Below are 12,857 nucleotides of genomic sequence, written 5' to 3' on the forward strand. Positions count from 1 at the left end.
TCATTGACTGTACTATGAAAAGTCCTATAAACCAAATTGTTGAAAACACTGTAAAAGAAGTCATCTTCAGAAAGCAAAGTTAGCACAAGATGAATCTACTATAATAATTGAGCAGATTTTGTGATTCAGGCAACCAGGAAGTTTGTTTTCAGAAAAGATAAGAGATTAGAAATACCTGACAATTTATTAATGCAAAGGGTGAGAAGATACAGTCTGTTCAGAAGATCCACAAGCTTGTCTCAAGCTTTGTCAAGATACTAGAGTGGACCATGAAAGCTTGAAAGCATAGAAACCAGCCTGGGGCACTCAGAACAGCAGACCACCTCCCCTTGTTCCTATATAACGAAACGACTGAACTCTGGGGAGAAGCAATCAGCAGGGCAGGTAGGTAGGTCTGGACTTGATCTTCTTGTGGTAGCAAAGCTTGGGCTTTTTTTTTTTAAACCTTTTTTTATTGGGGAATATTGGCGCACAGTGTGTTTCTCCAGGGCCCATCAGCTCCAAGTCATCCTTCAATCTAGTTGTGGAGGGAGCAAGCTCAGCTCCAAGTCCAGTCGCCATTTTCAATCTTTAGTTGCAGGGGGTGCAGTCCACCATCCCATGTGGGAATTGAACCGGCAACCTTGTTGTTGAGAGCTCGCACTCTAACCAACTGAGCCATCCGGCCACCCAGCAAAGCTTGGGCTTTGGTAACTTGTTGGGCAAAAAAGAGTTAGCCATGGGGAAAGGATGCGGCTGAGAGATCACCACCAAGCTGGACAGAAGTGGCACAGTCTTCAGTCTGTCCAATGGTTGGAATGAAGAAGGGACAGCATGTCCAGTAGATCCAAACCAGGATCCACTTACTCAAATTGTCTGCCATGCGTCCTGCGTGTGGTGTCAGCTGTGCACATGCCACAGGGGCACGCCATGTGGCCATCGTCCAAGTCAGGGAGTGGGAGGATTGGCCTGATTTCTCCAGTGGCTGCCAGAGGGCTGTGTGGCATCCTCACTGCATCACAAGGAAGGCAGTCACAGTGGTGACACAAAACTGACTTCTGTGGGATGGTTGGAGGACTCAGGATCTTCACTTGAACAGAAGATATGGGGTACAGTGGGGTCTTGGGATTCTTGAAGAGTTGCCATGAGAAGGAAAGATTAGGTTTGACCATAGGGTTAGAAGTAGGACATGGGGGTGAAAGGCCCCAGGTGATTTGGTGTCATATGTAGAAGAGCTTCGTCTTGGTCTTAGTGGCCACAGAATGGCTTTGTGCCTTGGGAGATTGGAGCCAAGAACTTTAAAGGATCTGAGATTTTCAGCCTATTTGCAAGCTAACATGGGAGACTGCCACAGCTTATTGGCGGCCAGGAGAAGACAGAGACAAAGGACAGTTTATCACTCACTGAGCAGCAAGCAGCATGACCATCAGCACATTTGCATCGGCTCCCCTGGTCGCAGAGGTGATGAGGATGTGCCCAGACGATGCCTGTCCACATGTGGGGTGACAGCATCGACCTGAGGGTTGCTGTCAAGGGGAATAAATTGAAGATGAGACAGAAAAGCACCTGGCATGTCATAAGGGCTTGATAAATGGTCAACTCTTACTTACATGCATATATATGTATAATGTATATGTATATGTATAATGACTAGAAGCAAATGGAGGAAAACATAGGTGCTTAGCACAGAAGTAGTGCAAAAATTATTTTTCTTTCTCGTAACCATACTGTTTACTAAATAGATCAAAAATACTTTATTTATTTTTTCCTGCTGCCCTTTGCGGGTCCCTGCCCCACTAGTCTTCCCACCCCTTGCAATAATAAACACTTTTAAATCAGTCACTGTCTTATATAAAGGGAATGTGGATAAAAAGTGTCTTGGAACTTAGGCATGGATTGAATGAGGTTTTTAAAATGCACATGTTTGGCTAATCACCTGCAACACCTTCAGGGGAGAGAGAAATGAAATGTAAAGTCTGGGAATGAATTTAGAGCAAGTAAAATTATCAGAAGAAATTAATTTTACATCTCAAAAGATTCTCTGGCATAGTGATATTAGCTGAAGAGAATGCAAGACATTCAAATAAAGGAAAGAATAATGGAAAAACACTGGTCAGGGTCATATATAAAAATAAAAATGCTGAAATCTTTGGTTAGTTTGGTAATGAAATGATGTTGCAACTTGATCTTGAGTTTACAGTAAATTGCTCAAAAATTGTATAGTATTTTTCTACAACAAAACCATGTTTTCTCATTAAGGTCCCTTATAGTGAGCTGCCTTCCCACAGAATAAGTTTAGCTCTAAAATGTCTAAAATTCACATGTGGAGCTGTAGGCCCTTTGTCCAGAAGATACAGCCTGTGTTTAATTTTTACACACCTCCTTCAACAGAAATTACTGGGACCGATGGGCGGTCTGTGGTTCACACGCGCTCGAGCCCCCCCCTTTGTTTACCCACAGAGCTCCAGACGAGGACAGAGGCCCAGAGAAGTTAAGATGCGCTTAGTCAGATTCCCTGGGTGGTGAAAGGCTTGGCCTTTCCTGCCTCCTGTACAGACAGAGCTGCTGTTCTTGAACTCTTTATCCACGTGCCAGACACATAGGACTTGACAGACTTATCATCAGAACAACTCTGGGTGCAGACAGCTGTTAATCCAATTTTACAGATGTTCAGAAATGTTCCCAAACTTGCCCGCCTAGAAAGAGGCAGAGCCAAGGTTAGATCTGCTAAGTAGGATCTGGCTCATTCATCTCCCAGTTCCCGGCACGGCACGTGACGGGGCACAGGGGTGGTTCATCAGTTCTGGATGATGAACAAATTAGCAGATTTCACCAGGCGAAAGTCATACAGGAAAGCTCTTTTAACATGGCTCAAACAGTGTAAATGACTGTGAGTTTTTACTTAGGGAAAAAACCTTTAATCTCTTTAAAAATCCAAAGCAGTTTCCTCTGAGTTCCCCTTCACTCATCGGTAGCATTGAGTGTAGCTCTCCTAGGTAGTGAGTGACTCAAGGTGGACAGACAGGAGGGGGTGTCTGCTGTTGCTTTAACTTCTGGATGGTGGTGCAGAGAATTCGTGTTCCTTTAAGAAGGCAATAGGGAAGGTCTTGTTGGGACGAAAATGATTTTCCAACCCAGTCTTATCCCCGCCTTTCCCAGGTACATGTAGGTCCCCTCTCCTCACTCAGGCACACTCAGCCCGGACTGTTTACTAGCGTCTCCACCCTCATCCTGACCCTGACTCCCACCTTCTTGACAAGCTTCCCTACAGATAGTCTTCTATGGCCGCTGCTAGAGGGGTAGTTCAGCTTTTCCTCAAGCAGGCCCCGTGCAGCCCCTCAGCCACACTGCCCGCTGCCGGCCTCCTGTCTTGCCCGTGCTCTCCCTTCCATCCCAGTCTCTGATCCTCTCTGCCTAGAAGGCCTCTCCTACCCCTCAGCCTTTCCTAAGCTTACCTGTCTTTGAAGGCCCCTGCACCAGGCCTCCCTTCCCTGAGTGGGAATAGAGCACGGGGGAGTGTGGAGACCTGGTGTGAACCCCTGGCTCCCCAGCAGAGCTGTGTTTGCTGGAGAATGAATCCCTAGTCAGGCTGGTGCTTGAGGAAGGGCTGTGGTGTGCAGTCTACCGAGAGCGTTCCGCGGCCCTCTGCGAGGCTTGGCTGTCTTTGGGGTGGCTGTGACCTGGCTTGCCTGGGTGGGACCCGGTAGAGCCAGGAGTGCTGGGGAAAGGCAGTAGACAAAGGGCTTGCTCAGCTTTGGAGGTGGGGGGAGGCCGTTTTTTGGGGGCATCTTTCAGAGGCTCTTGGGCCATAGTGTCCAGGGCCATAGTGTCCAGGACTTGAGGGCTAGCTCTTTGAATGGTCCTAGGGACAAGAGGATGGGGTTCTGGCCCTGCCTGACAACCAGATAGAGGACAAGCTGTCCGGCTGGGTGCTGGCTCCACCCTGGTGAGACCAAGCTGGCCAGGGTCTGAGTCTAGGCCTCTGCTTTGGCCTCTCAGCACTCAGTGTGGTTTGCAGTGGGTTGTTATTTGCTACTGGTGTGACTCTTCATATCTTCAAAAAAGATAAACACATATTGGGCTGGCCTAGTGGCTCAGGTGGTTGGAGCGCCGTGCTCCTGACGGCTTGAATAGGGAGGGGGACGGGGAGGAAGATAAAGAGATATTTACAAAAGATGTATTTGATGATATAGGGTTGTTATCCAAAATGTACAAAGAACTCTTAAAACTCAACAGTAAGAAAACAAAGACTGATTTTAAAATGAGCCAATAAATCTGAACAGTCACCTTACCAAAGAAGATTTACAGATGGCAGATAAGCATATGAAAAGATATTCAACATCATGTCATTAGGGAATTACAAATTAAAACAATATGTGACACCACTATGCACCTATTAGAATGGCAGAAACCTGAAACACTGACATCAAATGCTGGGAGGATATGTCTGAGGAACTCGCATTGCTGGTGGGAATGTGAAATGGTGCAGCTATTTTGGAAGACGGGTTAGTCATTTCTTACAAAACTAAGCATACTCTTACCCTATAATCCAGCGATCCTGCTCCTTGGTATTTACCCAAAGGAGTTGAAAGCTTAGGTCCACATAAAAACCTGCATGCGGATGTTTATAGGAGTTGTTTTCAGAATTGTCAAAAAACTTGGAAACACCCAAAATGTCTTTCAATAGATGAATGGGTAAATAAATGGTGGTATATCCAGACAATGGAATACTACTTAGCACTAAAAGGAAATGAGCTATCAAGCCATGAAAAGACACAGAAGAACCTTAAATGGGTATTATTAAGTGAAAGAAGACTTTCTGAAAAGGCTACTTACTGTGTGATTCCAGCTAAAATGTATGATACCGGTAATCCAAACTCATAAAACGTCCAACACCAAGAGTGAACCCTAATGTAAACTATGGCCTCTGGGTGACGATGAAGTGTCAATGTGGGTTCATCAGTTGTAACAGATGTACCGCGCCATCGCGAGCTGTTGATAGTGGCGGAGGCTGTGTGTATAGAGGAAGGGATACATGGAAACTACTTGCCTCTCCGTTTTGCTGTAAAACTAAAACAATTCTTTAAAATAGTCTATTTTGAAAAAAAGAAACCAGCACATCGATTTCAGACCTTTTCACAGCCTAGAAGACATCTTGCTTTAGAAATACTGATTGATTGTTGGTTGCCCTGAAGGTAACAAGTCTGTTGATATACCACTTGAAATAAATTAGTTTTTCAGGTAAACTGAACTTTGCTGTCTCGGCTCCCGGTTTGTGAGCCATGGTGTGTTCATTTTGATCTCTTCTCTTTCCCTGCAGGATAACCCTCCATATGATAAGGGGGCCTTCAGAATCGAAATCAACTTTCCAGCAGAGTACCCATTCAAACCACCGAAGATCACATTTAAAACAAAGATCTATCACCCCAACATTGATGAAAAGGGGCAGGTCTGTCTGCCAGTAATTAGTGCTGAAAACTGGAAGCCAGCAACCAAAACCGACCAAGGTAAGGCGTGCTCCTGTGTCTTCCTGGAATGCTGCTCTTCTGGGGTCGCTGTGAGGGGACGGGTTCCTCGGTGCCTCCTAATGCCATGCCACACTGTCCTGAGAAATCCTACCATATCAACCCCAGTGCACGCAGAAGTGCAGCCGGGCTCCCGCTGGTCCTGGGGGCGTGGCATGTCGCAGTGAGACTATAGACGTGTGCAGGTATTTGAGGAGGCCCTTCCTGTGCTCGCAGCCCAGCAGGGACACGTGCTCACAGACCAGCCCAGTGCTTGCTGCCTGAGCCGTGAGAGAGGTGGGCACTGTCCCTGAAATTTTCATGGAGATTATGGGGCTGCCTCAGGAGGGAAGGAGGGCTGTTCTTGGAGGTGGCCTTACACCGCACTTAGCATGTGAACTCAGACTTGAAGGAAGAATGGAGGTTGGAGAGGGCTTTCCAGACTAAAGAAGGGCACACGCCAAAGCCACCAGGCTGGCAGCAGAAAGCCAGTGGGCAGAGTGGGTGGTGTGGGGGGAAGGGCATGCTCAGACTTGAGGGCTGTGTGTCCAGATGAAAGCACAGAGTTGGCTTTAACAGGCCTAGAACTTTCTGGAATTGGATGTGGCTGTGTATGTCCCATGTGTCTGGTTGTCTCTGTGTGAACATACACATGCTCATTTTTCTGGGAAAAATACTTAATTCGTTATTGTGGTTAGCTTCTCTCATCCCCTGGAAGTTACTAGATTTTGTTATGGCTCGTGTCTAGATTGTATTTCCTAATTCCAGAACTTTCTTTTGAAGTCCTAATCTCATATTTTTGGTGGCTTTCTTGTAAATAACCAGCTGAACCACTGTAAGGTCTTTTTAGATTAAAGAGAGCGATTGAGGCTGGAATTTGCTTGGCTGCAGGTGGGTTTTCAGTGACTGACATAAATAGTCATTTTTCAGTGGAAGCCATGGAAGATGGAGTTGAACACCTTTCACATGGAAAGTTGAGCCTCAACGCAGCTGAGTAGTAGAAAGGAGTGGGTGCTAAACGCTCTCCAGTGGACCTGACACTTGGTCATCTACAAGCTGGTGTTTAGAAAAGCTTGACAAAGTTATTCCTAAGTGCACACGCCTTTTTTCTTTTTTCCCCCATACAAATTCCTAGCTCTCTGTTGGAAGCCTATAGCTGTACTTGTTCCGGAACGCCTTGTCAGCCCCTCACACAACTCCTGGAGACCTTGCCGAGTTATGTGTATTAAACACCATGTCTGGGGAGGGAGAAAGGCCTTCCAGGCCAGGCTACCCAGGCAGACCCTGCACCTCAGACTGCTGGGCCACAAAGAATTACAAGGTCTCTCCTCCCTTACTGAGAACTGGGGTGGAGAGAGGGGCAGGGGGCGGGCAGGATGGGACGTGACACAACCAGGACAGAGAGGCTTGCCAGGAGGTAGACACAAGTAAAAGTACTTTGCCACCTGTTACAGGACTGGTTGCCCAACAGGGCTATGTTAGTATTATTCCTGTTTTGGGAGGTGATGAAAATATTCTGGAGTTAAATAGTGGTGGTGTCATACAACTTTTTGAATGTACTAAAACAACTTTATTTGTATACTTTTAAGATTTTATCTCAATGTCTTTAAAAGAAAGTAAAGAAGTATTAAAAATTGAGCAAAAATAACATGAGAAAAGTCAAGAAACAAGGGAAAACTGTATCAAACAAGGAGATCGTAGGAGTTGGCAATAATAATACCAGAAGAAAGAATGTAGAAACAAAGGTTTGTTCAGCCATGTGTCTGGTTCTAGTAGATGTCTAGCAGCTGAGCAAGGGCTTAGTCTGGTGGATGAATGAGATCTTCCATATCATACAAAGTACAGCCAGTAATAAAACCAGCATAATACTGACTCTATGTACCATACAACATAACAAAACTATATGAGGAGAAAAATCAAACAATTCATAAATTCAGTGTTTCAGTTTGCCATCCACTATTATAACAAATCAAGTAGATAGAATTTATAAAGAGGACTCAAGAAATATAACAAACAGGATAAGATTAGTTAACTTTTTATGGTGAATTCCACGGAAGGCGCCCTTCACATTTTACTCTGTGAGAATGGAGCCCCTTGGATCTCCCTGAAAAGGGGGAAATTACAGATAGTGTTTCCATCCTCTATTACAAAGAAACTGTTAGTAAGAACAAAAAGGAGAACATTTTATAGGCTTTATACAAGAGAGAATAAAAGGTACATTTTGATTGTTTTTTAGTCCCACATTTTGGAGAGAAAAAACGCTTCTGGGGAGCATTTGGGTCAAGGGAGAGATCAAAAAACCAGGGCTAGACATTTATGATGAGCATGCTATTCGGTATGTGAAAAATGATGCAATGGGGCCCTCGATATAGTTTGAAAAGCAGTCATAACAAGCTCAGCTCAGCTGGGTTTTATTATGGTTTAACTGAGAAGCCAGAAATGCACCCAAAGGAACAGAGAAAGAATGAAGTACTCATCAGAACTACTAAATAAATTTGAAAATATTTAGATTTGATCAAATCAGTAAAAGCAAGTTCTTGGAAAAGAATTAAATAGACAAATAGCAAACTTGCAAAGTGAAAATATCTTTTGAAAAGCAAGTTTTAATAATTAACAAATGGTTTTATACTAATGCATTAGGTATCAAGATGCTCATAGTAAAAAGCAGAGAGAGCCTGAACATCTATAACAGGAAAACATAGCTCTCAACCCTGTGAGGTTCCTGAAATGCTAACAAAGCAGCAGTTCTGCGGCAAAACCATTTGTAATCACAGAAACAGACAAGCCATCTATTTATGCTGTCAAATGAACTCAAGAAGAGTGAAGGGGCTTTGTTGAAAATAAATGACAAAGATTGATTCAAGGTTCTTAGAGTTTGCAAACTGGAAACACAGCTAGACAAAACCTACAAGTGTTCCAAAGGAGAAAGAAACGCTGAGGGTTCTTGTAGTAAAAAGTACATTCCTAAGAAGAATCAGGCCTGCCTTCTTAGCATCTGGATTGGTCCAAAAAGGTAATCTTCAGATGTCCGGTGGTCTCGACATTGGGACAATTTCTTCTTGAAGTCATTTGAATGGTCCTCAGGTTTGCTGTATGTGCAGGCGTTGACGCACAGCGATCTCATGTGCGTGCAGGTATTGACATAAGACTGGAAGGTTCAAAAGTTTAAGACTGACTGGTCAAGGCATGCCTCATACCTCAGTCTACTGGAGTTTAATAATTTAGCAGCTTGACCATAGTAACTCCATTTTATTTCTTCACTCTGTTCCTCAATGCTGTGAGTAGCATATACGTATGCTATATATGAAATCAAGAGCAACAGAAGAGAATGGAGCAGTGTCGCGTCTGAGCATGGGGTGGAGAATCTCGGAGTGTGGCCTGTGAGCTGAGGGCAGTGTCTTAGAGAAGCTGTGAAGGTGCCATTTGGAAGAGGGTTTGTCCCCTGACTGGACAGGAGGGAGCTTTAGGTTAGGTGCTGGTTTAAATGTTTGTTTGAGAGTATTCCAACCAGCAATACCGTGTCCTTTTGTTGATGCATGCCTTCTGTTTGTGGCAAGTGAAAGTGATTTTCCAATTGACGTACTAACATTTACTTACCTTTAAAAAATATTTATATTAAAAAGTGAGATTTAGAGAAGTAGGAGTATATTAAGTAAATTCTCATTTAGGCTCTATGTGGATGGATATATGGCAAACCGTGGAATATCAATGGTTAAAGTTGGGGAAATAGGAATAAGCAAAATAGCTTCATCATCATTTCTGCTCAGTTAGGCACGAATCAAATATAGAAGGGATAAATCTTGAAATAGACAAAAATATACTTCCAGGGTCTGCTTCCCCTCAGAGATACTGCAGGTGGTGTGGAAGGGGAGGCGAGAACGTCTGCCCCTGGGGGTGGTGTGGAGATTGAATTAGAGCCTTTGACCCCTGTTGCTCTTCATAGTCTACCCTCCTCGCCCAGCCGCCTCTCCTCCTTACTCAGCCTTGGCCCCCATCAGCCCTGCAGAGGCACCCCTTCTTACTTTACCCCACTGCCTCATCTGTGCCCACCACGGTCACAGGAACCGTTGATTGCCGCCGTCTCACCTAGTAGCATTAAATAGCAGAGCTGGGGGCAGGTGGTCTTTGGATGCCTGGCCGGGAGTACTTTGTGCTGCCCCCCTCACCCAGCGTGCGGCTATTGACTGCTGACGCCGTTGTGTATGACTCAGCCAGCACCAGCATTTTAATCCATTCCTTGTAATACTGGGGTGAAAAACATGGGCCCCTGATTAAGGAAACCATAACTTCGGCAATCCAGAGCAGAGATGCCTTTTTGCTAAGAATGTGGCAGTGGGAAGGAATGAAACCTTCTGAAGGTCCTGGCCCTGACGTTGGCCAGAGGGTGAAGAGAAGTGTGTGAGAGAAGCTGTGGTGGCTGTGTGTGCCCTCTGAGGAGGCTGAGGCTCCTGGCCCTTCATGTTCCATACTCCTCCCTTCTTCTCTCTCCCTTCCTCGCCCTTCCCTCATGGTCCTTCCGTTCCAAGGCTAGCCTTCCAGCATAGCTAGAATTTACTACCCCTGGGGGAGCACTGTGGAACCATCCTGAGCCTCCGATGTAACTTCTGCCTCTGGAATGGACAGTGTGACGTGCTGGGAGTTGTCAGTCTCCCAGTGGTTAGACACGGTGGTCAAATGCACCTTTCTCAGCTGGTTCAGAAGCTCCCCGGGGTCTTGGAGAGTGGGTGGGCTCGTTATGCCTTTACATGGTGCAGGCCACGCCCCCTTCATTCTCAAACTCACTCATTGAAACTACTGTGAACTGAGTGCAGTTCTGGAACGCATCCCCCCTCCCTTGCCCCAGAGAAGCTGAGGGAGAGGGCGAGGGCGGGATCGCGCCAGCGCCAGCAAGCAGCACACGCACGCTGGCCTGAGGCCTCCACAGTTCCGGAGAGAGATGGGAGTGACCGGGGGCTGGGCTCCTTCTGGGGTGTCAGTTCAGGAAGGTTCCCAGAGGAGGAGGAGAAGGCAGCACTCTGAACAGTGATCCCTGGAGTGTTGGCTGCTTGTTGTCCCTCACTTTCCTCCTAAGGAGGGAAGGAGTTAAGTGCTGGTGGTTAGATTTTGGATACATCAGAGGCCGTTGAGGTAGAAACACATAGATGTAAATCGGTGTTAGAGTCAGAGTTGCATATCTTGCCCAGGCCCTTTCTGAGCCCATTCTAACCAGCGATGCCTTCTCCTTTTCTCGGCAGTAATCCAGTCCCTCATAGCACTGGTGAACGACCCCCAGCCCGAGCACCCCCTTCGGGCTGACCTAGCTGAAGAATACTCTAAGGACCGTAAAAAATTCTGTAAGAATGCTGAAGAGTTTACAAAGAAATATGGGGAAAAGCGACCTGTGGACTAAAATCTGCCGCGATTGATTCCAGCAAGTGTGAGCAGAGACCCAGAGCAGCGCAGACACCCCGCAAAGCAGGACTCTGTGGAAAATTGACACGTGCCACCGCCTGGCGTTTGCTTGTGGCAGTTACTAACTTTCTACAGTTTTCTTAATCAAAAGTGGTTTAGGTAACCTATAAAAGGATTAAAAACTTAAGATGTTCTAGTTCTGCTTTCTTTGTTTTAAAAATCACTGCTTCAATCTCCTCAAAAGAATGGTGTTTCTTTACTTGTCCAAATTTATCCAAATTTTCCAATTTACATTTAGACCTTAAGGTTTAAAAAAAAAAAAAGGTTGTGGTTCCCTTTCCCCCTTTCATCCCCTGCCCCTTGCAACTCCCACTTTCTTGCCTACAGTTTATTTTTCACTCATTCACGTCCCCAGACCCAGGCCCATCTCCTCCACAAAGAAGAGAGAGCTGTGTCCTGTCTGGTGGCTTCTCTTCTCCCATGTTGCACTGCCTGGTGTGGGAGTTGATTCTCCTGGCTCCGATTTATAGCGTCCTTTAAAAAAATTTTTAAAAACAAGCAAACCACCACCATCCCTAAAAACAAAGCTGTGCAAAGGGAAGCCCAGCTCTTATGTAAAAATCTGTCCAATGTTACCACAGTAACATTGACTAAATGGCAACCCTGATGTCTCTGTGTGTGATTCTACTCCAGCCTGGCCTAGCCTGTTTGGGGAAACCCTGCAATGTCAGGTCTGTGGCTACTCCAGGAGAGGGCCTGCCAGCCAGAGGACACAGTGCACTTGTGTGAGGAATTTCTCACCAGAGAGGCTCCTGAGGTCAAAGGTTGGCGTTCCTCCCTGCAGCCATTTTAGAAGATGTGCTGGTCATTGCAGACAACGCTAAAGCCAGAATGTCCATTTGAAATGCCACGCTCACCTATCACCAAGCTCCATCCGAATGTGCCACGGAGCTCACTCTCCAACTCCTCAGTGCAGCAGCCCCACCGCGGCCCTCCCTCAACACGGTTTGACCCTTTGCGGGGTTGGAATTGGCAGGACTCGGCTATAGCCAGCACCAGTCTGGGGTCACCAGTGCCCTGCTGACCCCTTCCTTTGGAGCAGCCAGCCAGGCCAGCCCAGGAACAAGATGGCCTTCCCTCTCCCTCTGGACTCACAGCCTTTGCAGAGTCAAGCTCCACTTGAAGCTCAGTAATATCCTTTACATGTGTTTTATGTACAAAAACAAAAACATTTGTTTTGACTGCCTTTTTTTGTAGAAATAAAAATTGACCTTAGAATTTATCATCAGATGAACTTGTAAGGATTGGATGTTAATGTCTTTTTCAAAGCAAGTGGGACTGTCCCTGAAATAGTAGAGAATACATGTCACACCCAAAGGAAGCCGATGGTCCAAACGCCATGTGTCACCAACTCTGCTACACTCTTGGCTCTGGGGGGACTAGATCCTGTGGAGAAATGACTTAAAGAAACTTTGCTTTGTTTTTCTTTTAGTTCTAACACTTGAGATCTTTCCAGGGCTTATGACTTGTGAGACAGCTTGGTTTACCGATGCAGAAATGGGAGTGATGGGTGGTTAGGCAGCCTGACATTGTTTAGCTGTCCAGGTGTGTGGCCCCTGCGGTGTGTCAACGAGCTCAGCTTCTTTAGTGCTAGATATTCAAAGGGCAGGTTCTGGAGGCTCCTGTGTGCCCAGGATGGCAAGAGCGCCGGGGCCAGCCTTCCCACATCTGTCTCTTCATTAGCAGAAAGGGGATGATGAACTTTATTTCACTCCTACACAGATTTGTAACAAAATGCCAAATTCTGTCAAAAGCTATCCAAATAAGCCACCATCTGTTCTCCTTGCTTCTGAATCCAGAATTATTGCCATTCTTGGAAACGCCCATTGCTTCATGTTTCTACCAGCGTAGCTCTACCTGCCTGTCACCCCTCACTTCTCTGCTCACCAAGGAGGGATACCTTTGTCAAAGCTGGCAGCCCCT

The 12,857-nt window shown here is 46.0% G+C and overlaps 1 protein-coding gene across 4 annotated transcripts in view; it reads left to right on the forward strand.

Moving 5' to 3' along the window:
- Window positions 1–12,164, forward strand: part of UBE2L3 (ubiquitin conjugating enzyme E2 L3) — a 50,896-nt gene extending 38,732 nt beyond the window's left edge. For all 4 annotated transcript variants that reach the window (XM_019710165.2, XM_074321014.1, XM_074321012.1 and 1 more), the window contains 2 exons: window positions 5,300–5,486; window positions 10,718–12,164. In XM_019710165.2, coding sequence (XP_019565724.1) covers window positions 5,300–5,486; window positions 10,718–10,872 — 342 coding nt within the window. In that variant the 3' untranslated portion in view covers window positions 10,873–12,164. The remainder of the gene's footprint in view (window positions 1–5,299; window positions 5,487–10,717) is intronic.
- Window positions 12,165–12,857: the final 693 nt, after the last annotated feature.

This window comes from Rhinolophus sinicus, linkage group LG16 (assembly GCF_036562045.2).
Source record: "Rhinolophus sinicus isolate RSC01 linkage group LG16, ASM3656204v1, whole genome shotgun sequence".
Lineage (NCBI taxonomy): Eukaryota > Metazoa > Chordata > Mammalia > Chiroptera > Rhinolophidae > Rhinolophus > Rhinolophus sinicus.